At 52.5% G+C, this 25,128-nt stretch overlaps 1 protein-coding gene across 2 annotated transcripts in view; it reads left to right on the forward strand.

Moving 5' to 3' along the window:
- The window catches only part of EPHB2 (EPH receptor B2), a 126,329-nt gene that overhangs the window by 59,284 nt on the left and 41,917 nt on the right, over positions 1–25,128 (forward strand). For both annotated transcript variants that reach the window (XM_071766778.1, XM_071766777.1), the window contains exon 4: positions 24,302–24,457. In XM_071766778.1, the coding sequence (XP_071622879.1) occupies positions 24,302–24,457 (156 nt within the window). The remainder of the gene's footprint in view (positions 1–24,301; positions 24,458–25,128) is intronic.

A 25,128-nucleotide genomic window follows, 5' to 3' on the forward strand; every position in this document is an offset into this window, starting at 1 on the left:
TTTTGCAGCTGGAGTTCACTGGGCTGAGCAGGAAGGGAAACATACCCCTCAAATGGGAAGCCCAGGAGCTCTTTCCCTTTAAACAGCTTCTCTGGGAACATCTTTGATCTGTTTTGGTGGGGTTTGTTATCCCACAGAAGGCTCCTGGAGGCCAGGAAGGGAAGAGTTGGAGCAGGCTCTGAGAGCAGGTTTAAATGGAAGTGCAGGCACCGTGCTGGGGATTTGGGGTGGCTGATGATGTCATGCTCCTCAGGATGACATCACAGGATGCTGGGGGGTCCAGGGTGTGTGTGGTCCTTGGTGTGACATCAGCAGCATCATCCTGCTGCTGTCATGGGAACCTGGGAGTGTCCCCTTGGCTCTCAGCTCTGGAGGTCCCTCCCTTTGGCAGCCCCTGCAGTTCCTGGGTTAATTTCCCTCTCCCAAAGGTGGCAGAGATGTGGGGCCTTAGAAATGGACAACTTCCAGGAGATGTCCCTTGGGATGCTGACTCAGAAACACATCCAGGAGGGGGCTAAGAGGGAGTTTCCCTCTCACAGAGCATCACTGGTGGATAAAAGGGTCCTTCCAGCAATGCTCTGGTGTTTATTGGTTTGCAATTTGTCTGTGCTGGTGTACTAATTAGAGAGGAGGAGGAAAAAGGGATGGAGGGAGTGCTGATTCCTCCTGTTTTCTGGCACGCTGCTCACATTCTGGGTGCCCCCAGTGTCCTGGGGCATTTAATTATGCACCAGGTTCAAAAATACATCCAAGAAACTGCAAGCTCTCTATTGCCATCCATGTCTCCTCTCTTCCTGATGGCTTCATCCTGAGTGTCTCTTTTCCAGGAGAAGGTCCTGGGTTGATTGAATCCCCCCTGGGAGCTTCTCTGTGTCCCTAATCATTTCTGTCCCCTACCCTATGACCCCATCAGAGGGTGACCACCCTCTTCAAACTGTGGTTTAATAACATTCCTGCTTTGCCCCACGTTCCTTGCTTAATAATTCCTTACGTTTTCTCTTTTTTTTTTTTTTTTTTTTGTCTGATGATGGATGAGCTTTGAACTGCTGTTTTCAGAGAACTCCCTCTCGTGCTGCCGAGTTCTCCTCCCTGCATGTTAATAGCTAATTTAGTGCCCATCATTGTGTTTGTATAATTAGGGCTCTTTTCCCTCAAGTGCATTAGTTTCCTTTTGTCACCACTGCATTTCATTTCCCATCTCCTTGCCCAGTCACCCAGCACCCTGAGATCCTGCCTGTCACTCTTTCTGAGTGACTTCAGCTCTGGCAAAGCTGAGTAATTTGGGGGTGATGGGAAGCTCCCTCATGTCACTCCTCACCCCCTTCCTCCAGCCTCCTGGGGGTGCTCAGGGTGGCTCTGACACCACCATGGTCACCATCCCCCTCATCTGCAGGAGGATTTGTGTCCATTCTTTGGGCACGAGGCAGCAGGAGGTCACCTTTGGTGGCCCTGAAGCCTGGATGCCACTAGGAAGCACGTGGGATTTTCTGTCTGCATGGTGATTATTTTTTTTTTTTTTTGGACATATTGAGCTCCATCCCAGAGCTCAGTGCAGTTTTTTCAGCCACTCTTTAGTGGCTGGAAATTGGCAGAGCCACTTAACAGGAGGATCAGTCTCAGGAGGTTTCTTCCCTAGGGTCTGAGCAGCTGGCAGAGAAGGATTGTACAGGGCTTGGACCCTGGGTTGCTCAGCCCTTGGCACAAGAAGGTTTCAGGGATGTGGAGGGAACCTGGTGAAGGAAAAAACCCAAGAAGGGATCTAAGCACAACTAGAGGTGCAGTGAGAAGAGGATGGAGCCAAGCCAAGTGATGCCAGATTGCCTGGGAAGGGACAGCAACCACAAGCAAGGATGGGCTTTGGAAAAGCTGAGAGAGGTTGAGCATCACCATCCTCAGGGTTTTATTTCCAAGGCTTGGCTGCCCTGATGTAGGGCTGGACATAACCAGCCTGGAGATCCCTCTTCCCACCAAACCTGCCATGAAAAATCAGGCATCAGGACCATGGAGCCAGCTTGACCTTTGCACTGGAGCTGGATGGAGAAACTGGTCCAGTGCTGAAACCATCCTGGGGGCTGAATTCATCCCTCAGGGGGTTATATGGCACAGGGGGACCACCCCACCGTGGGGTGCTCAGAGCCTGACCTGCTCTAACTGCATTCCAGGAGCTGGAAACCTCTGCTGAGAAAACTTTTGGAACCAGGAATGGCAAGTGAGGGGGTCTGGGAAGCTGAGCTAAGCCAGGTCTCATGTAAAGCAGGTGGGGACCTTTGCCCATCCTGGAGCCTGGGGTCAGAAAGATGCCTCCACCTGAGCTCTGCTCTCCAGGCTCCAGGAAATACAGGAAAAAGAAAGGAGAAGGGTCCTGAGGGGCCTGGAGAACCCCCTTCCATGAGAGACTGAAAGAGCTGAAGCTGCTTAGCTTCCCAGAAAGCAGATTAAGAGGTGAGATGCTTACCAAGAGGAAACACCCCCCTCTAAAGGGCTTTTAATCTGGCAGAGCAAGGGATAACAAGGAGCAATAGGGTTAAAGTGATGTGAGACAATTAAACCCCCCAGCCATGTGTTTCTGGGTGATTAACCACCAGAGCAAGCTAATGAGGAAAGAGGGAATTCTCCAGTGTTTCCAGTAGGTGAAACAAACTGGTTGGGTGCTGGGTGCTGGGAGCAGCCATCGAGTTTAGCAGAGGAATCCCCTGGGGTGCCAGACTCCCCCAGGGCTGTGCCAGGTTGTGGAAGGGGTTTGGGGGGGCTGAGGAGCCCCCCCAGAGGCTGTGGGTGCTGGGCAGTGTCCAGTCCCTGTGGACAGCACCCACTGTCCTGCAGGCATTGCCACCAGTGGGTGTTGGGCACCAGAGCTGGGGGCACTGGGCTGCCCAGCTGGAGATACTGGTGGGGAAGAAGGGAGATGTTCCAAGTCCAGCAGCTTAGCTCCTCCCCTGCCTCCTGGGCTGCCAGGTCTCATGGCAGCATCCTTTGGATGTGCTCCCTGTAAGGGAATGCCCCAAAAGCCAAGGCTGCAACATCCACCAGTGCCCCAAGACACCCACAGGTGCCCTGATCCCATCACTGCATCCCACTCCCTCCAGGGACCCTTGAACCAGCTGCCCCTACCACCCCTCCACTAATTTTCCATCTCCCCCAGGTTCAGCATCCTGGTTCTGGCATGATGAACCCAGCTGTCCCATGGACCTGGGTCTGTAACTAGATTATCTTGAAGATCCATTCCACCCCAAACCCTTTGATGATTCTGGGAGCAGGCACAAGCTGGAACAGAGGAAATTCCATAGAAACCTGAGGAGAAACTTCTGGAGTGTGAGGGTGAGGGAGCCCTGGCCCAGGCTGCCCAGAGAGGTTGTGGAGTCTCCTTCTCTGGAGCCTTTCCAACCCCCCCTGGATGTGTTCTGTGTGCCCTGCCCTGGGGGATCCTGCTGGGGCAGAAGTTTGGTCTGGATGATCTCCAGAGCTCCCTTCTGACCCTGAACATTCTGTGATTCTCTCCCAGATGTGCTGGGGCAGAGTCCCACGGCTCCCACCAAGCCCCAGCCTTGCAGAGGAGCTGGAAGCCCCTGCCCTGCACCCTGGGGTGCTCAGCACCAGCTCAGCATCCTCACTGGGTGCTGTGGACACTGAGCTGGGGTGCAGAGCTTTGCTGCCTTGGTGCCCCCAGCACACTGCAGGGCAGAGCAGCTCCTTGGGACTGGTTTGCTCTGCTCTCCTGAACTGGATTCGTGGCTTTAATCTGCTGAAAGTGAGAGGCACTTGGGAAGGGCTCCTGGGGAGGGGGATGCAGGGGGGAGCCCTGGCTTTGCTGCTTCCCCTTTGCACAGATTTCCCCCCTCAGCTCCCCCTGCTTAGAATCACAGAATATTCAGGGTTGGGAGGGAGCTCTGGAGATCCCCCAGTCCAACCCCCCTGCCCCAGCAGGATCCCCCAGGGCAGGGCACACAGAACATGTGCACTGCAGAAGTTTCTCTGCACGATGCACCCATCACCTTCAGCCAGATCCAGAGGGGGGAAAAAACCCCAAACCACATCTTCTGTGTCCCAGTGGTGGTGGGGTGGAAGCTCAGGGAGGGATGTCCTAGTGGGAAGCAATGAGAATCCCCTGCTTCTCCTCCCCTAGAGCATATTCAGAGGTTCCAGAAGGAAACAAAACTTGTTTATCTTAACGCTAATCAATTTATAGCAATCAAAATAAAAGCCATTAGGAGCCGTTCCCCATCTGAGTTTCAAAGAGGCTTCTGACCCCAGGAGGCTCTGAGCTGATTGATTAGGAATTTCTGACACTAATGTGTCTCTTCCAAGGGTCCAGTGTGGCTTTAATTCCTCTCTCCTGGGACCCTGATTGTGTGTTAACATCTGTCAGCCCCTTCCTGCACTTAGGGGAAGGGAAATTCATGAGCACACTGAGCTGCCTGGCACAGCTGGGGAGAAGGCAGCATTTGCTGGCTTAAACAGCTCCCAGAAATCCCATGGGGCAAATAATTTGCATGAGCTTTTTCTCCTTGGGCAAAAAAAAAAAAGCTGGAGTGCACCAAGAAATAAAAAGCAGTGATGCAGAGAGGAGGGAGAAGGTGGAGAGGCTGCAGCTCAGGGCAGGGATTTGGGCTTTTGGACTCCTGGTGGCTTTGGGCAAGAGGTTTCCACCCACCTCCATGGGAGGTAACAGGGGACCACAAATGGCAGATAAATATCTAGGAAAATTGATTTTTATTTGCAGTTAGAGGGAGGAGCCTTCATCCTTCAAGATGGGGCACACCTGGTCCATCAGTGGTTTATATCAGAGAATCATTCTGCTTGGAAAAGATGTTTAGGATCACCCAGCCCAACCCTTAACTGGTACCCCATGTCCCTCAGCACCACATTCCCAGGGCTTGGAAACCTCCAGGGATGGAGACTCCACTCCTGAACTGGGCAGCCTGATGTCTGATGACCCTGCCAGGGAAGAAATAGGGGTGGGGGGCAAGAGGAAGGGGACAATCTCTGTTCTGGGGTGCCCAGGACAAGGAATAATGGGTTGGAGCTGGAACAGGGGAAGTTCCACCCCAAAACTTCTGGAGTGTGAGGGTGAGGGAGCCCTGGCCCAGGCTGCCCAGAGAGGTTGTGGAGTCTCCTTCTCTGGAGCCTTTCCAACCCCCCCTGGATGTGTTCTGTGTGCCCTGCCCTGGGGGATCCTCTGATGCTCCTCCTGGTCTCCTCAGCACTCACGGCTCTGAGTGGTGGTCAGGGGGTTGTGGGGAAAGGGATGGATGGAGTGTGAGAGCCTGGAGAAGGGAAGACTCCAGAGGGACCTTAGAGCTGCCCCCCAATCCCTGAAGGGAACCCCCAGGAAGGCTGCAGAGGGACTTTTCATAAGTGTCCCGTGACAGGAGAAGGGGAAATGGTTTGAAACTGAGGGAGAAGAGGCTCAGACTGGATCTTAGGAAGAAGTTCTTCAGCAGGAGGGATGAGGAAGGGACAGGGACATCATCTGAGTGAGCCCTGGGGCTGCTCAGCCTTGAGGAGAGGAGGCTGAGAGGGGATCTGCTGAATGTCCATCAATAGCTGAGGGGTGGGGGGCAAGAGGAAGGGGACAATCTCTGTTCTGGGGTGCCCAGGACAAGGAATAATGGGTTGGAGCTGGAACAGGGGAAGTTCCACCTCAACCTGAGGAGAAACTTCTGGAGGGTGAGGCTGAGGAAGCCCTGGCCCAGGCTGCCCAGAGAGGTTGTGGAGTCTCCTTCTCTGGAGCCTTTCCAACCCCCCCTGGATGTGTTCTGTGTGCCCTGCCCTGGGGGATCCTGCTGGGGCAGGGGGGTTGGACTGGGGGATCTCCAAAGCTCCCTTCCAAACATTCTGTGCTCCCTACAACCAGTACATCCCTCCTGAGGTTGCCAGTTCCCATTTCCCAAACCAGGCAGTGGTGATGGAAAATCCCACCAAGGAGCTTGGAGGTCTCACTGCTCAGGACAGCAGGGTCTTGGTGCTGGCTGCTGGTGGCTGGAGTGGTTCAGGAGGTGACATCACATTGCTGCCAGCTGTGGCCCTGTCTCTGTGCTGGGTGGTGGTGAAAATCTCAGTGTTAGGGGTGAAAATCTGAGTGTTGGTGATGGTGAGGGTCCCACTGTTGGTGGTGGTGAAGATCTTTTTGTTGGGGGTGAAGATCTGAGGGGTTGTGATGAAAATCTCACTATTGCTGGTGATGAGGGTCTCACTGTTGTTGGGGGTGAAGATCTCATTGTTGGGGGTGAAGATACCACTGTCAGTGGTGAAGATTTCACTGTTGGTGATGGTGAAGGTCCCACTGTTGGTGGTGAAGGTCCCACTGTTTGTGGTGAGGGTCTCACTATTGGTGGTGAGGGTCTCTCTGTTAGGAGAGGTGAGAGTCTCACTGTTGTTGGTGGTGAAGATCTCTCTGTTGGTGGTGATCTCAGTGCTGGTGATGGTGAGGGTGCCACTGTTGGTAGTAAAGATTTCACTGTTGGTGGTGAAGATTTCACTGTTCAGGGTGAAGATCTCACTGTTGGTGATGGTGAAAGTCCCACTGTTGGTGGTGAAGTTATCACTGTTGGTGGTGAAGATTTCACTGTTGGTGGTGATGGTGTCTGTGCTGGTAGTGATGGTGTCTCTGCTGGTGGTGATGGTGTGTGTACTGGTAGTTATGGTGTCTGTACTGGTGGTGATGGTGTCTGTGGTGGTGATGGTGTCTGTGGTGGTGATGGTGTCTCTGCTGGTGGTGATGGTGTCTGTGGTGGTGATGGTGTCTCTGCTGGTAGTGATGGTGTCTGTACTGGTAGTGATGGTGTCTGTGCTGGTGCTGATGGTGTCTGTACTGGTAGTGATGGTGTCCCTCTTGGTGATGGTGTCCCTGCTGGTGATGCTGTCCCTGTTGGTGATGCTGTCCCTGTTGGTGATGCTGTCCCTGTTGGTGATGGTGTCCCTGCTGGTGATGGTGTCCCTGTTGGTGATGGTGTCCCTGTTGGTGATGCTGTCCCTGTTGGTGATGCTGTCCCTGTTGGTGATGGTGTCCCTGTTGGTGATGGTGTCCCTGTTGGTGATGCTGTCCCTGTTGGTGATGCTGTCCCTGTTGGTGATGGTGTCCCTGTTGGTGATGCTGTCCCTGCTGGTGATGCTGTCCCTGTTGGTGATGCTGTCCCTGTTGGTGATGGTGTCCCTGTTGGTGATGGTGTCCCTGCTGGTGATGCTGTCCCTGCTGGGAGGTGGCAGGAGGGTGGCTGTGCTCTCAGAGGAGGTGACCAAGTGTGGCTGTGAGCTCTGTTGTGTGTGAAGCCCAGGAGATGGGCAGCTCATATTTCTGTACTGTACAGGGAGCTGACATTAATGAACAGCTAATTAACATCACAGGGCTTGATGGCTGCAGTGTCAGCGTCCCTAATTAGTCTCGCACTAATCTGCTTTAATTAACTGTCCCTGTCGCGGTTTTAATTTAATTTTCATCTCCAGACCAGAGGTAGCAGTTCTGTGAGCATCTGGGTTCCAGTGCCGTGGCAGTGTCTGCACTGGGATGGACTGGTGGGGCACTGGTGGTCAGGCAGGCACCCAGCAGAGGGGAGAAGCAGTGATGCCAGCACCGTCCCCTTGGGATTCCCCGGGGAGCAGTGACCATCCCAGGGGTGTTGTCACCTCCAGGACAGGTTGTGTTGGCTGGACAGGTGACAGAGGAGCTGAGGGTCACATCCTCATCATCAGCTGTCCCCATGCCTGCTCCCAGTACTGCCTGGCTCTCCCAGCAGTGCTTATTGGGGTCCTGCCTTGCCACCCCTTCCTGCTTCTGGTGCTGGCCATGGGGTGGCTGTGGGCTCTGGACCTGTCACCTGGACCACTCGTTGCCTGGAGGAGTCACATCCATCACCAGTGGGGAACTGCAGGGTGTGAGGTCCCCTTGGGACAGGAACAGAGGGAAGGAAGCTGCTCACTGCTCCTTGTGAGGCCAAGAGGGATGGAGGGTCCTTGGTCTCCAGGCTATGGAATATCTGTTCGTTTGGCACTCCCAGTGCAGAGCAGCCACTGAGCACTTCCCTCTTGATCACTTTTTTGGGGACATCTCCTCCACCTCGGGTTAGACCAGGTCCTGCAGGAGAGCACTGGGAAGCACTGGGGGAAGAGTGGGCTCCAGATCCCACTGTGATGGTGTCCAGGGAAGGGAATGGAGCTGGGGAAGGGGCTGAAGAACATGGAGAAGGGGCTGGAGAAGATGGAGAAGGTCTGGAGAAACTGTGAGGAGCAGCTGAGGGCCCTGTGGGTGCTGATCCTGGAGCAGAGGAGGCTGAGGGGAGACCTTCTGGCTCTCTGCAACCCCCTGAGAGGAGGTTGGAGCCAGGGGGGGTCGGGCTCTGCTCCCAAGGAACAAGGGATGGGACAAGAGGAACTTTTGGCACAACTCAAGTGGTGCCAGGGGAGGTTTATGTTGGAGCTGGGGAAGAATTTCTCCCTGGAAAGGGTTGTCAGGGCCTGGCCCAGGCTGCCCAGGGCAGGGCTGGAGTCCCCATCATCCCTGGAGGGGTTTCAGAGCCCTGGGGATGTGGGGATGAGGGACATGGGGCTGGGCAATGTGCTAGTTTACCAGTTGGACTTGATGATCTTAAAAAAGCCTTTTCCAACCAAAAGGATTCTCTGAGTCTCTGAGCAGGAGGGCTGCTGAGATCCTTGTGTGGGTGGCTGGGCAGGAGACATAATGATGGTTTCCCATGGGAGCAGATGAAAGCAAAGAAAAAAAGCAGTGAGGAGAAGAACCCCAGAGAGAGAGGAGGAGGAGGAGGAGGAGGAGGAGGAAAAGTCACCAGGCAGGAAGAGTTTTAATGACCTAGAGATGCTGTGAGGAGCTTGTATTTGTCCCTCCAGAGCTGCTGTTTGCACAGGAGGGTCTGCTGGCTCATGTTCTGCCATGCAGAGCCCTACCATATAAGTCAGCCTCAATCTATCCCTGTGCCCTTTCCCCTGATGTCTCCTTTCCATGGAAATCCAGGGAGCCAAAAGGGAGTGGGAGAGAGGAGAAGACACAGACATCATCGTGAGGAGCAGGGCAGCTCGAGTTTTCCTCGTGTGGCAGTGGTAAAAATTCAGTGATTCCCCTGTGAGGATGAGGGATGCAGAAATGGGGAAATTTTGGGGACACGGCTGGAACAGGAGGGGGCTGAGCCCTGCACCAAGGACTCCAGCCCAGAGCTGCTTTCCCCTCTCTGCTCCAGCAGGGCATCCTTCATCAGGCAGGGCACAAATCTTCTCAAACATCAGCATCTCCCCCTGGGACCTTCTTGGGAGGCCGTGTTAATCTGTACAAGCAAGAGGAGCCTTTAAAGTGGGAGTTCATGTTTGGCAGCATCCCAGGGAGCTGCTCGGTCCCGGGCTTGGCTTGTCTGTCTGGATTAGCTGGGCTCTGCCATCTGTCCTGCTCCCTGGAACTGCTCCAGGCACTTACATCCTTTGAAGAAAGCCCTTCTCCAACCATGGCCCCTGCTCTGAATGGCCCAGCTGCTTCCCACCTTGGGAACTCTGCCTGCTTTCCCCATCCCCTCTGCAAGCAGAGGAAATCCTGGTGTCAGCCCCAGCCTCACCGTGTGCTTTGGGAGAGCTACCCCTGGGGAAATCATGGCATGGGTTGGGTTGGAAAGGACCTTCAAGATCATCTCATCCCAACCCCCCTGCCATGGTCAGGGACACCTCCCCCAGCCCAGGGTGCTCCAAGCCCCATCCAACCTTCAGCACTGCCAGGGATGGGGCAGCCACAGCTTCTCTGGGAAACCTGGGGCTCAGCACCCTCACCCCAAACAATTTCTTCCTAAAATCCAACCTCAATCTCCCCTCTCTCTCCCAGTTCCAAGCCATTCCCCCTCACCCCATCCCTCCAGGCCCTTGTCCCAAGTCCCTCCCCAGCTTTCCTGGAGCCCCTTCAGGCACTGGAAGGTGCTCTAAGGTCTCCCCATGGGATCCTTCTCTTCTCCAGCCTCAACACCCCCAACTCCCCCCCTGGCTCCAGAGCTGCTCCAGCCCTTGGATCACCTTCATGCAGTAGAAATCCCTGGAGGAGAACCCTTGGGATCCCTTGCAGCCAAATGAGTTCAGTGCTTGGGCAGTCCTGTAAATTAAGAAGCTCAAATCTATCTTTATTTTTCTGTGACTGCAGAGGGACCACAAACTCTGTTGGTTGTTCCACAGTTCTCACAATCCATCCACGGCTGACCCAGCGTGTTGGACACTTTCTGCCTTCTCCATCCGAGGATCTCACTGCTCCATCACTGCAGCTTCATGCTCAGCCTCTTCCCTGCTCTCTGGCAGGAAAAAATGGAGTTTGGAGTAGATAGAATCATAGAATTGGCTGGGTTGGAAGGGACCTCAGAGCTCATCAAGTCCAACCCTTGCTCCACTCCCCCCGTGGTTCCCAGCCCATGGCACTGAGTGCCACATCCAGGCTCTTTTGAAATATCTCCAGGGATGGAGAATCCACCCCTTCCCTGGGCAGCCCATTCCAATGGCTGAGCACCATCTCTGCAAAGAATCCTTTCCTAATATCCAACCTAAACCTCCCCTGGCAGAGCCGAAGCTCTGCCAGGGGAGGTTTAGGTTGGATATTAGGAAAAAATCCTTAAGCCCATGGCCTCTTGTCTTGTCTCTGCCTGGGAAAAGAGCCCAACCCCCCCCTGGCTCCAACCTCCTTTCAGGGAGTTGGAGAGAGTGATGAGGTCTCCCCTGAGCCTCCTCTTCTCCAGCCTCAACACCCCCAGCTCCCTCAGCCCTTCCTCACAGGACTTGTGCTGGATCCCTTCCCAGCCTCCTTGCTCTTCTCTGGACCTGCTCCAGCACCTCAATCTCCTTCCTGAGCTGAGGGGCCCAGAACTGGACACAGGACTCAAGCTGTGGCCTCCCCAGGGCTGAGCACAGGGGCAGAATCCCTTCCCTGGACCTGCTGGCCACGCTGTTCCTGACCATCTCCAACCCCTCTCTGCAGAGCACCAGGGAACCAGTGAAACCCCAGAGCACAGAGGACACAGCATGGACTTTATTTGCTGGCACTTGTCCCACTCTTTACCTCTGGCAGGGAGCTGAGCATCTGTTACCCTTGCAAACCATACACTGCAGAGTTCTCAGAGTCCCTTGAAATGCTCTCCCAGAGGATGGGTTCATAAACACCACTGCAGAGACTCCCTGGGCTGATCCTTAATGCTCCTGAGTCCACCTTATATAATGCTGCCTGGAGCTGGCAGCCAATCTCTAATCATTTTCCTGCTTTCAGGAGGAATGGAAAACTTTAAAGAAGTGTTGGTTGTGAAAAAATCCTCTATGCAGACACTTTGTTATAATTAGATATATTTTATTTATATATAAATATACATTGACAATGACAATTTGGTCATACTTGGGAGCAGGCATAAATCTTTTCCATGGCTTCATTTTTCTTGCATTCTTGATTTCCATCTTGCTGCTCTGCATGGTTTTTTTTTGCTCTGCATGTTGCTCTGCCCTTTTTTTTTTGTTTTTTTTTGACACTGCCCAGTTTAGCTGCTCTTATCAACCACTGGGATTTTGGGCTTGCCAACTTAAAGCCACTGCTTGTGACTTTTTAAGATGCATTTCTACTCCTTCACTGTAATTTCTGGGCCAGAGTTAAAAATATGAATTCTGTTTTCCTGAGTGCAACAACAACCATTTTTTAATTTTTTTTTTTTTGTGAGGGAATTTTGGTAATTATTCAGCAGGGCTTATTTGTACTTTCTGTCCTTTGCTGGCATCTCTGGGAACTTTTTCAATCCTCAGCATGGTGGGAGAGCCCCAGTAGTTTGGGAAGCAGGGGAAGATCCCTGATTTACTGCAGGTGACTTGGAAATGCAGAGAGGCAGGAACTGAGTTCAACTTTCACTCAGCTGGAACCAGCTACTCCCATCCTTGTGTTTCAGACCCTTCCCTTTTTTTTTTTCCATCTCAAGTTGCTCACAGAGCCTTGCCAAGGCCTCTGTGCTTCCCAGTGAGGGTGTGAAAACCTCTGGAGGATGAAATCTGATGGAAAAAAACCTTTCAGGTGTGGGAGGTGCATTTTGGTGGCTGCAGGCAAAACCCAGCTCAGGGATTTAGGCTGAAAATGGCTTTTTCCCCACTCTGCCCATCCATGGCTCTGCCACCCCACACAGCACCCGACTCAGTAGAGTTGGGTTAGATGCTCATAAAGGTCTTTTCCAAGCAAAATAAATCAGTGATTCTCTGATTCTCAGAGATTCTGTCCATCCTCATCCCTGGAGCCAGGGGTCTCAGCAGAGCCCTGGTTTGGGTTGTTTTGTTTTTTTTTCCCATTCCCTTCTCAAGCTCAAAAACCACCAGTTCCAAGCCTGTTGCCCCAGATGCCCCCCAGCTTCAGCTGAGGTTCCTGGGGCAGCTCTGGAGATGTTGGGGGGCCAGTGGGGTCCTGTTGAGATGGGAGTGAATCAGAGGGACAGCTGGACCTCTGGAGCAGGGCTGGAGTGACAAGTGGCACCGTGTTCCATGGTGACAGCCCCAAGGGAGCTGCTCTGGGGACAGGGCCTGTCACTTTCAAGTGTGATTGATGGAGCAAAGTCAGAGAATTTAAGCAAAGTCGAAAAGTGAGGGTTTTGGTTTTTTTTTTTCCCCCCAGGCTACTCCTGCAAACAACTTCTTGACCTTTGCACTCCTGGTGTAAGTGGCTCTTTTGCCTGCAGTACTCCTGCACTTCTCTGGAATTCTGTTCCCTGTGCTTGTAACCCCCCCACAGCCAGGAAGCCATCCATGGTCCAGGGAGCAGCACTGGAACTGGAAACTGTTGGTGATGGTGATGCATCCAATCCCTTGGGATGTGCTCTGAAGTCTCCCCGGAGCTCTCTGTGCTCCAGCCTGAACCCCCCCAACTCTCTCAGCCTGGTTCCAGAGCTGTTCCAGCTCTCCCAGCAGCTCCAGAGCCTCCTCTGGACTCACTCCAACATCTCTGTGTCCTTCTGGTGATGGAGACCCCAGGGCAGGACCCAACCCCTCCCTGCTCATGGGATGCCATGGTTAGTGAGGGCTTTGCCTCTAAAGCTGCAGATCCCTGCACCTCTCTGAGCCCTCCCCTGCCCTACTTGCTTCCCTCATGCTGAAAATCATCCTCTTTGTGTCAAGCTGGAATTTTCCATGTGCCACTTGAAGCCCTGTCCTGCCTCCCAGGGTCTGCATCTTCCTTGCAGCCTCTTGCTGGGTGGCTGAAGGCAGCACTGAGCTCTCTCCTTGGCTTCCCCTCTCCATCCCTCAGGCTCTCCTTACCCACCATGTCCTCCAGCTCCAGTGTTTTCCCCTCTCCATCCCTCAGGCTCTCCTTGCCCACCATGTCCTCCAGCTCCAGAGATTTCCCCTCTCCATCCCTCAGGCTCTCCTTGCCCACCATGTCCTCCAGCTCCAGTGCTTTCCCCTCTCCATCCCTCAGGCTCTCCTTGCCCACCATGTCCTCCAGCTCCAGAGGTTTCCCCTCTCCATCCCTCAGGCTCTCCTTGCCCACCATGTCCTCCAGCTCCAGTGCTTTCCCCTCTCCATCCCTCAGGCTCTCCTTGCCCACCATGTCCTCCAGCTCCAGTGTTTTCCCCTCTCCATCCTTCAGGCCCTCCTTGCCCACCATGTCCTCCAGCTCCAGTGTTTTCCCCTCTCCATCCTTCAGGCTCTCCTTGCCCACCATGTCCTCCAGCTCCAGAGGTTTCCCCTCTCCATCCCTCAGGCTCTCCTTACCCACCATGTCCTCCAGCTCCAGAGATTTCCCCTCTCCATCCCTCAGGCTCTCCTTACCCACCATGTCCTCCAGCTCCAGAGGTTTCCCCTCTCCATCCCTCAGGCTCTCCTTACCCACCATGTCCTCCAGCTCCAGTGGTTTCCCCTGGAGTTGTTCCAGTGTTTTCCTTGCACTGGAGAGCCCCAAACAGGACCCAGTGCTCCATGCAGATGTCCCAAATGCCAGAGCACTCAATAACTTGTTTTAGGGGAAGGCTGATTGCTTCTCCCTGGGTTTTTTGCCCTTCCTAAGGAAATGAGCAGACTTCAGGTGGTTTGGGAAGCAGAGGTGCAGCTGGGCTGTTCCCAAAGAGCTGGGAAGGAAAAGTTCCTGGGGCTGGAGATAACACCCCAGGGAATTCACCCCCTATAACCAACCATTTATAGTCAGCCCCTCTGCCAGCTCCACTCAGCACCCAGACCTGACAAAGAACAATGTTGTCATCTGGAAAGCAGCTGCTGGCACTTCACCAGCTGGCATCTTGTTAAACTTGTCTAAACTGGGTGCTAAGCAGCAATAAAATGGAATGATCCTGCTCCCAAGCTTCCCTGGCCACCCCCCACCTCCACCTGGAAAAGCTACTTAGGAAATCACCCTTAGGAAGACCCCGAGTGCTGGGGATGGGGAGGAGAGGAGGGGGAGGGATTCCTGACACTGGGAATTCAGAGCAGAGGAATTTGGGAGGAGTGGTGTCAGCTGCAGGGCTTGGGGACACTGGGTCAGGTAGGGATTTCCTTGAGAAAACCCCAATCTTTGCACCCCCTGACCCTCCTGCAAGGCCTGGGGTAAGAAGTTGGGTCAGGTAGGGATTTCCCTGAGAAAAACCCCAATCTCTGCACCCCCTGACCCTTCTGCAAAGCCTGGGGTAAGAAGTTGGGTCAGGTAGGGATTTCCTTCAGGAAAACCCAATCTTTGCACTCCCTGGCCCTCCTGCAAGGTCTGGGGTAAGAGGTTGGGTCAGGTAGGGATTTCCCTGAGAAAAACCCCAATCTTTGCACCCCCTGACCCTCCTGCAAGGCCTGGGGTAAGAAGTTGGGTCAGGTAGGGATTTCCTTCAGAAAACCCCACTCTCTGCACCCCCTGACCCTCCTGCAAGGCCTGGGGTAAGAAGTTGGGTCAGGTAGGGTTTTCCTTGAGAAAAAACCCAATCCCTGCACTCCCTGGCCCTTCTACAAAGCCTGGGGTAAGAAGTTGGGTCAGGTAGGGATTTTCTTGAGAAAAGACCCAATCTCTGCACCCCCTGACCCTCCTGCAAGGTCTGGGGTTATAGGTTGGGTCAGGTAGGGATTTCCCTGAGAAAAACCCCAATCTCTGCACCCCCTGGTAAGGCCTGAGATAAGAAGTTGGGTCAGGTAGGGGTTTCCTTGAGAAAAACCCCAATCTTTGCACCCCCTGACCCTCCTGCAAGGCCTGGGATAAGGGTGATGGGCAGAGCTGGGGTTTATCTCAGATAAACCCATGGAGCAGCCACAGATGCCCTGGGAGCCCCTGGAGGTGGAAGGGGCCCGATCCTGGCTCTGCAGCCACCGTGTGGTCCCCAACTCCTCTGTCCCCCTAAATCCCTGCTCAGAAGGGACACAGGAGCCCACGGGTGCTCTGGGGCAGCACTGGGACCAAGAGGGTTGGGGACACCATCACCTGAAGGGCTTTTTTCCAGGGAAAGCTCCCTTTTTTACTTTGGTTTTTCTTTCAGATTCAAGCTGCTCTCCTCGGGCTCCAAACATGGGATGTTTTTCAAGTTTATGAGGGTTTTTAGAGAGGCTTTTAGAGAGCACACCCTACCCCTTCTTTTACAGGGCTGAGATAAGATTATCTTTGTTTTAACACCAATTAAAGCAGGAAGGGTTTATAGGATTAAGAGTTTTCCATCAGTGCAGCTTTGATGTCACCACTTGCTCGCTTGGTTTCCTTCTTTTCCCTGGTTTAAAAGCTCAGGAGCAGTTCCCCTAATGGTTCACATCCCACCCTCCCCAGGCAGAAGCTTTGGGAAATGTTTAAACAAGACCAAACAAAGTAAGAAAATGTGAAAGTCTGGAATTCTTCTGGAGATCCCTTGGAGAAAGCTGGCTCAGGGCTTTTAAACAACCCCTGCTTCCCAATGAAGGGTGCTTGGGGCTGTGGCAAAAGGACAGGCTGGAGTGTTTAGAAGAGGAGAATTAATTATTGTTTGGTGAGGGATGGAAAAGAGAAATGAAAAAACAAATGAAATTTAAAAAAAGAAATTTTTGAAAAAGGGGAAAAAAAGAAAAGAAAAAAAGAAGGAAAAAGGGAAAAAAAGAAAGGAAAAAAAGAAAGAAAAAAGGAAAAAAAGAAAAGAAAAAAGAGAAAAAGGGAAAAAAGAAAAGGAAAAAAGAAAAAAGGAAAAAAAGAAAGGAAAAAAGAAAAAAGGAAAAAAAGAAAGGAAAAAAGAAAAAATGAAAAAAAGAAAAAAGAACAAAAGAAAGAAAAAAGGAAAAAAAAGAAAAAAAGAAAGAAAAAAGGAAAAAAGAGAAAAGAAAAAAAGAAAAAAGAAAGAAAAAAGGGAAAAAAGAGAAAAAAAGAAAAAAAAAGAAAAAAAGAAAAAAAAACCCCAAAATTTTAAAAGCCACCAAAACAAAAACCATCAACAAAACCCAAAGAAATTAAAAAATTTAAAAAAAACCACACCAAAACAAAAAACTCAAACGACAACCCAAAACCAAAAAACCCCGACCAACCAAAAAAACCAAAAAAAACCCCAACAAACCTGCAGTTCCAGTCAGAGACTGGAGAACACCTCAGCCCATTCTCTGCAGCAGAAGAAGCTGAGGGGCTGAACAAGGGGAGTGTGACATCTGCTGCCACCTAAAGCTGCAGATGTGACCCCCCCTGGTTTGTCACCTCTTGGTGCAGCACCCAGCACCCTCCAGGGAGCACCACGGGGCTGCTGGGCTCAGCTGGGAGCTCTCTGGGTGTCTGAGGAGGTCCCAGGGGGTTGCTGCCACCTCCTGACCTCTGAAGTCCCCCCCTGGGTTTGTCCTCACCCCCAGGGACAGGGGGGTCCTGTGATGGTCCCTTGGGGCTGCTGTGCTGAGTCCTGTGTCCAGTTCTGGGCCCCTCAGCTCAGGAAGGAGCTTGAGGTGCTGGAGCAGGTCCAGAGAAGAGCAAGGAGGCTGTGAAGGGATCCAGCACAAGTCCTGTGAGGAAGGGCTGAGGGAGCTGGGGGTGTTGAGGCTGGAGAAGAGGAGGCTCAGGGGAGACCTCATCACTCTCTCCAACTCCCTGAAAGGAGGTTGGAGCCAGGGGGGGGTTGGGCTCTTTTCCCAGGCAACTCTCAGCAAGACAAGAGGCCGTGGGATTAAGAATTTCTTCCCAATATCCAACCTAAAGCTCCCCTGGCAGAGCTGGATTTAGGTTTAGGTTGGATCTTAGGAAGGAATTCTCTGCAGAGAGGGTTGGGGCTGAGGATCCCAGAGCTCCTTTCCCACCCAAATGGTTCTGGGATTCTGTGAGAGGACAGGGGAAATGGGTTAAAACTTGGAGAGGGGAGATTGAGGTTGGAGATGGGGAAGAAATTCTTGAATTTGAGGGTGGGGAGAGCCTGGAACAGGTTGAGAGAGTTGGGGGTGTTGAGGCTGGAGAAGAGGAGGCTCAGGGGAGACCTCATCACTCTCCAACTCCCTGAAAGGAGGTTGGAGCCAGGGGGGGGTTGGGCTCTTTTCCCAGGCAACTCTCAGCAAGACAAGAGGGCACAAGAGGTCTCAAGTTGTGCCAGGGGAGGTTTAGGTTGGACATGAGAAAGAATTTCTTTCTGGAGAGGGTGCTCAGCCATTGGAATGGGCTGCCCAGGGAAGGGGTGGATTCTCCATCCCTGGAGATATTTCCAAAGAGCCTGGATGTGGCACTCAGTGCCATGGGCTGGGAACCACGGGGGGAGTGGAGCAAGGGTTGGACTTGATGAGCTCTGAGGTCCCTTCCAACCCAGCCCATCCTGGGATTCTGTGATTCTATGCAGGACACACACTCTGTGTCACCTTGGGATGGGGACATCCCCCCCTCTGGCTGCCTGCTGAAAGGGCTTGACCAGGAGATCATGGTCCTCACCATCCATGATGCTCCCTGGTCCCCCCCATGCTCAGGCAGGGAGAGAAATTTTTCAATTTTTCTTTTAAGAGCCCCCATGACAGCTCCGGGGGCTGGGGGGGGGGCTGAGCCAGGCTGCCAGGGCAGGTAAGAAATTCCAAGCATTTTTCCCTGTCAGCCCAATCCCCTGGATGCTGATGGATGTGCTGGGCAGGGCTGGGGGGCTGCAGGTGTGCCTGCCAAAGGGTTTGGGGGGGCTCACCAGATGCTGGAGCTTCTTAGGGGTGAGAGTGAGGAGGTGACCTTGGGAACCTCACTGAGGCTGCAGGATTTATCCCTGACACAAGGTGGGAGAGAGCTGCCAGGGTTTGGAGGAGGAAAATCCCTGTCCTGGCTGGGGATGGTCCTGCAGGAGACTCTGCCTGGCTTTGACAGAGGATTTTTTTTTTTGGAGCTGGTGTCTGATGGTGACTTGGTTTGTCCCATGGTGGCCAAAAAGCTGAATCCCTGGCCCATGCAGTTTTCCTGGTCTTTGGAGCTTGTTTGGGCTGGGATGAGGACAGCCTGGCTAGAGGGTCAGGGACCTTCTGGAGTGATTCCAGAGGAGGCCCTGGAGCTGCTGGGAGGGCTGGAGCAGCTCTGCTCTGGAGCCAGGCTGAGAGAGTTGGGGGTGTTGAGGCTGGAGAAGAGAAGGTCCCAGGGACACCTCACTGTGACCTTTTGGAGCTCCTAAGAAAGGTGGGGACAAACTTTTTAGCAGGGCCTGTAGGGATAAGACAAGGGGTGATGGTTTCAAAGTGAAGGAGGGGACATTCAGATGAGTTATAAGGAAAAAATATTTTCCCCTGAAAGTGGGGAAACACTGGCCCAGGTTGCCCAGAGAGGTGGGAGCTGCCCCATCCTTGGGAGTGGTCAAGGCCACGTTGGATGGGGCTTTGGGCAATCTGGTCTTGGGGAAGATTTAGTCCATCATTTAGGTGGACTAAATGGCCTTTATAGGGCTGAGCATCTTGGTGACTCCCCCACTGGGCACTCCTCTTCCTCCATACCCTCCTTTGGACCCTAAAGAGCTGCAGGAGCATCCCTGGTGCCTGGCAGGGGCTGACACCTCCTGGAGGTGCTGCCTGCACCCCTCCTGGGACATTTTTTTCTTTATTCCCTACAAAAGCAAATTGCTGGCAGAATCAGGTGTGGGCTTGCTTGGGGGGAGCAGTCCCGTGGTGCTTGGCCAGGGTTTGTAGGGTGATGGGGATGCCAGCAGGAGCAGGAAAGGCTCCCAAAAGTTTGGGATGTGTCTCAGGTGAGCAGCTCCAGGTCCTGCAGCACCCAACATGCTGATGCTGTCAGAGCCAGCCTGCCAGCCCCTGCTTCCAGCCCTGCAGGGAGAAAAGAGGCAGCTGGGAGATAAGGATGGGGATTTAAGACCCTTGGCAGATCCCAAGTGACAGAGCCAGGGCTGCCTGGTTTCCATCAGCAGTTAAAAATGCCTTGTTGGGCTGGAAGGAGCCAGGGGGAGCTGAGGAGGACTCTGTCTCAGTCAGAGCCATTAGCAAGGGCTGGAATTCCTGTTTTGGGAACTTTTATTGCAAGAGGGAGCTGCTTGCTCTGAGCTGTTTGCAGAAGTGCTCCAAGGGTGAGCTCTGAAGTCCAAGGACACTTTTTGATGCAGAGGAGCCTGACTGGAGCCTGGCACAGGATTCATTTAAAAAGTGGTTTGGGAGAGGCAGTGGGACAACCAGAGGACCCCTCTGTGCCCCTCATGTTTGGCCAGAGTTTTTCCTTCAGGCAGAGCCACTGGATGCCTCTCCCCATGGAGCTGCTCCAGGCCAGGCAGAGCCAGGGGGGAGGAAGGTTTTGGAGCCCCACTCAGTGCTGCCTCCAACAGCCAAGTTTTTTTTCCCCCCTAGATCCCTGGAGTGGTCCTTCTGCTCAGCTTCTTTTCTATGGCATTCATTCCCTGCCCAAAACACATAACATTTCCAGCCATGACCACCTTGGGTGGAAAGGAGGACACTGCTCAGACATCCCCAATCTTTTTTTGGGAATGCTGCAGCCAGTCTGCTCAGCAAACCCACTGCTGTCTCCATGCTGTCCCCTCCTGAGGCTGCCACCCATCCATGCCCAGGGGCAGCAGGGAGGCAATGAAAGGTCCATATGGTCCAAATATTTCCTGGGACCCCTTATTAGCATCCTCCAGTTGGTTCTGGAGATGCAGGACACGTGGGAAGCTGCCTCAGCCATGGAGCTGTTGTCACAGTTATTGTCCTCCTGGGACCAAGGATGCTTTGATAAAAAAAAAAAATTCTGTCTTCTCACTGTTCTGACTCCCTTTTTCCAAGGAGGATTTTTTAGGGATGCTCTGCCCTTGTTGCACCCCTAAGGGGAAGCAGAAAAGGGCAGAAAAGTTGGGATGTCCTGGTGTCTTCCAGCATGTGGTGAGGAGATCCATGCTGGCTGAGCAGGAGGGGGTTTTAGCCCCTGTGTGAAAATTTCAGGTTTCGTTTTCTGGAACGAAGAAATTGGGTGGGTTCCAAATGAAAAGCTGCTTTCTCACTCACAGGAAGACCTGGAGGGAACAAAACAGATTTGAAGAGTGTTCGTTTATTTTACTTCTGGAGGTTGTCATTACTTGGAGGGGAAAAAAGGAAAAAAAAAAAAAAAAAAGTAACTTTGCATCAAATTTCAGTGATTTTCCTGTCTTTCAGCATGATTTCAGAATATTTCTCTTTGGAGAAGTTCTACTTTTCCAAGTTTATTTTATCCCACATCAGTGTGGGGGACCTCCTGAGGAGGAAGAAAGTTGCCAAAACTTCTGGCTGTGCTTTGAGAGCACGTGCCAAGAGTTTGAGCATCCCAGCTTGGTATTTTTGGTGAGGAATCATTCAGCAGTGCACACACAGAAATATTAATTGCAACCATCAGCCTGTACCAGGCCAAACCTGGAAAATGGGGTTTTTTGCCTCTCAGGACCAGTCAGGAAATCTCAGAGGCATTTTTTGGGTGTGTATCTTGATGCAGAAGAATCCTTACAGGAAAACTGTTTGTTTGTTGGTTGTTTTTTTTTAAATAAGCCTCAGGAAGGTGAAAGAACCCTGTGTTTTAAAACATCTTGGATCAAATGACCCTTTTGTTTCACCCTGGATGTCAGACTGGAGTAATTTTGTGTGTTGGTCTTCTCATGTTTCAAAAATTGGTATTAGTAGGGGGACCTTGTTGGCATTTCAGCTACAGAACCACCATCACTTCTCTGTAATGCAGTCATCACCTCTCCCAACAGCTTAACACCCTCTGAGATGGGTTTCTACTCAGGGTGTAGGGTCAGAAATGGAGTTAAATGCAGGGGGAAAGGGTGGAAAAGCCCAGGAACATGAGGAGGAGTTTTTTAACAGCTGCAAGAGGCAAGCAGGAAGGATGCTGGTGTTTTCTGTAGAGCTTTTCCTACTGGAAACTCGAGATGAGGGAGAGGAAAACTGGAAAAAAAAAAGCCCCTAACAGCCCACTTTTTTTTTTTTTTCCCCAAAAAGAAAAAACCAGACACTTCTCAGCAGTAACTCTTCCAGCAACCCCAAGCATGTGGTTTTTCCCAGGCTGTTTTCCTGACCTGCCCCATTCCTGAAAGCCTTGGCAGAGAACTGAAGAAGAAGTTTGTTGAACTCTTTTCCATGCAGAAACCCCCTGTCCCCCCCAGGCTCTTCCTGCTCCAGAAAAAATGAAAGTTACAACCAGGAGTAACCACCCCGAGCCCCACTGATCAATTTTTTGCTGTGGCATTGGGCAAATCCTGACTCCCAAGGGTGGTTGAAGCTTTGCAGGGATATTTTAAGCCACCTGTGCTGGATCTTTTCATTCTGCATCTCACACTCTGGTCCAGCCTTCACCATCCATCTGCTGCAGCCCCTGTATCACCCTCACCCATCCTGCCTGGATGAACAAGAAGGATTTTTTGTTGGATTTTTTTTGTTTTTTGAGTGTGTTGTTTTTTGATTTATTTTTTTTTTTTTTGGAGCAGCTGTTGCTAACAGAGCATCTTCTTCATCTGTGAGTGACTTGCAGTCCCCAGCATGATGCTGGCAGAAGTGACAATTAGATTATGCTAATGAGAAGTTGTCACAGTTTAGGGGTTGGGGAGGACCACAAACCAAAGGAGGGAATTATCCTCTCTTACCCCTCCCTCCAAAGAGAAGATAAAAGGGGAATTAAGGCTCGAAACTTGGAAATGGAAAACAATAGGAGACAGATTTCCTAGCGTGGGATAAAGGCAATAAGGGAAGGGATAAATAACAAAAATGCAAATGTGTACAAATAGATATAAACAACCTGATCCCGATGGCAGCAGGGATGGGTGCCTGAGGGCCCCTTGGAACAGGGCTGGATCAGGAGAGGGCTCCAGGGCTTTTCCCAGCACCTGATGGATGTGGAATCTGGAGAGCTGGGGGTAAAGGAGCACAGGGAAAGAGAGGAGGGGCTGGGGGCTGAGGAGCTGGGTGGGGAATGGGAGGGAATGGAGCCCTCTGTGTGCTGCCCCTCTGAAGGACTCTTCTGCTTGAGTTCTTCACAGGATGACAGGAGTGGAGATAAGGCTGGGGAGAGCTGCAAAACAGCCTTGAGAAGGATTTGGGGTTGTTGGGTGATGAGAAAATGAGCCCAGGAACCAACCCTGCCCTTGGCTGCATCCCCAGCAGCAGGGACAGGGAGGGGATTGTGTGCCCCTCTGCTCTGGGGTGAAAAAAAAAAAGCTGGGTCCAGTTCATCATGGGTAGCATTTTGCTTCAATGTGGGCAGAATTTCACTGGTTTTCACCTTACAAAGGCAAAATTTCACCTAATGTGCCAAAGCTGCACCTCAACTTTAAAAGCTTCAGGGTCGGAGAGGTCAGAGAGCAAGAACTAGAGGTCCTTCTGACTGAGACAGCATTTTAGCACTTGTGCAAAATAAACAAGCAGTTAAGTAAGAAATGCACTATATGAGCAAAAGAGAGACCAGCAGCAAATAGAAAATTGCTCTGAGCAGGAATAAAACCAAGTCTAATGTTTTTGCTTAGTGATAAATGGGTATAGGGACAGCTATTCAGGTTTCTTTACATATAACTCTTGCCCTACACTTAGTCCATGTCTAAGACATGGATAAAGCTGGGGTCCCCATCAGCAGAAGGAGCTGTTGGAGCCAGTGCAGAGGAGGCCCTGGAGCTGCTGGGAGGGCTGGAGCAGCTCTGCTCTGGAGCCAGGCTGAGAGAGTTGGGGGTGTTGAGGCTGGAGAAGAGAAGGATCCCATGGGGAGACCTTAGAGCACCTTCCAGTGCCTGAAGGGGCTCCAGGAAAGCTGGGGAGGGACTTGGGACAAGGGCCTGGAGGGATGGGATGAGGGGGAATGGCTTGGAACTGGGAGAGAGAGGGGAGATTGAGGTTGATTTTAGGAAGAAATTGTTTGGGGTGAGGGTGCTGAGCCCCTGGCCCAGGTTTCCCAGAGAAGCTGTGGCTGCCCCATCCCTGGCAGTGCTGAAGGTTGGATGGGGCTTGGAGCCCCCTGGGCTGGGGGAGGTGTCCCTGACCATGGCAGGGGGTTGGAACTGGATGGATCTTGAAGGTCCCTTCCAACCCAACCCATGCCATGATTCCATGATCCATTTGAGATGGCATGGCCAGGGAATCAGAAGGCAACTGGAAATCAATAGACTGGAGATGATGCAAATGGTAGAAAACAGCTTCACACACACACTCACAGAGATGGGGGGTGAGTTGGCCCAATGTCTCTCAGATGGGAGACCTTGGGGCTATGATAAGTAGTCCAGTTGGTACATTGATGGTTAAGAAATAGTTTGGACATTGCTAATTGTGGGGGAAAAGTAGAGAAGAAAATAATAAACATGGTCATGCTACTTTCTTGGAGCATGACAAGAGGTTTGTGCAACCTGAGGGGTCATGGAGAATGGGGGTGGTGATTGGGTGCTCTTGTGAGATGGCACCAAATGAGATGGGAGCTTCAAAGGAATGGAGCTGTGGTGCAGGACAAGATGGGTGCTGAACATTGGCATGGAATGGAAACATGTCTGGGTCACTTGGTGGAGGAATCATCACAGAAGGGATGGGAAATGCAAAGTCTGCCTCTGAGAACGTCCCTATAAATGGTGTGAGGGTGGGAAGGTGCTGTGGGCAATGTGTGGGCCTGGACTCATGCCCTGCTCCTGGGGTGGCCACGGTTTGGGGGGGATTGTGGTGACCCTGGTTTGCTGTGGCCACTCAGAGCTGTGACTGTGCCAGTGGCTGAAAATCCCCTTTGCATTCATGAGAAGAATCCCCAAGAAGCCCCCTTGGGGGGGGAGGTGTCTGCATGGGGACCCCATCTCTGCCTCCTTGGAGCCTTCAAACCGGCTGCTGCTTCTCCACTATTTTTTTTTCCTTCAAATTGCCAAGTTTTGGCTTTGGGCTGCGTGGAGCCCCGATGGGTGTTTTCTGGCAGCATTTCCAGGCTTGGGACATCCCCAGCACCCCCTGTCCTCCCCTCTTACTCTTGGTTCTCTTCCAGGCTGCCCATCAGGGACGTTCAAGGCCAGCCAAGGGGATGAAGGATGTGTCCACTGCCCCATTAACAGCAGGACCACCTCGGAAGGGGCCACGAACTGCGTGTGCCGGAACGGATATTACCGGGCAGATGCTGACCCCGTTGACATGCCATGCACCAGTATGTGAGCTCTGGGCAACTGGGAGAAGCCACGTGGGGCTGGGAGAGGGGACACGCATCAGTCAGAGCACCAAGGGATGCTTGATAAAGCACGAGTGTATCAGTGGGATTTGGGAGGAGAGCCAGGGGGCTCAGGGCATCTCAGGCTTAACCCCTGTGCTGGGCACTGGGGAGGCTGCATCCCAAATCCTGGGGTCAGTTCTAGGACCCTCAGGAGGAGAAGGAGATTGAAGGGCTGGAGAGTGTCCAGAGAAGGGAATGGAGCTGGGGAAGGGGCTGGAGAGCAGGGAGAAGGGGCTGGAGCAACCCTGTGGGGATGAGAAGTGTCCCTGGCCATGGTGGGGAGGTTGGAATAAATGATCCCTGAGGTCCCTTCCAACCTCGGGCATTTGGTGACAAAGTCTGGAGAGCATGGAGAAGGGTTTGGAGAACCTCAAATCCTGGGGTCAGTTCTGAGCCAGAAGGACATTGAGGGGATGGGGAGTGTCCAGAGAAGGGAATGGAGACGGGGAAGGGGTTGTAGAGCATGGAGGAGGGTCTGGAGAGGAAGGAGGAGGGTCTGGAGAACATGGAGAAGGTTTGGAGAACATGAAGGAGGATCTTGGGAATATGGAGAAGGGTCTGGAGAATGTGGAGAAGGGTTTTGAGAACCTCAAATCCTGGGATCAGTT

This window comes from Heliangelus exortis, chromosome 23, assembly GCF_036169615.1.
Source record: "Heliangelus exortis chromosome 23, bHelExo1.hap1, whole genome shotgun sequence".
NCBI lineage: Eukaryota > Metazoa > Chordata > Aves > Apodiformes > Trochilidae > Heliangelus > Heliangelus exortis.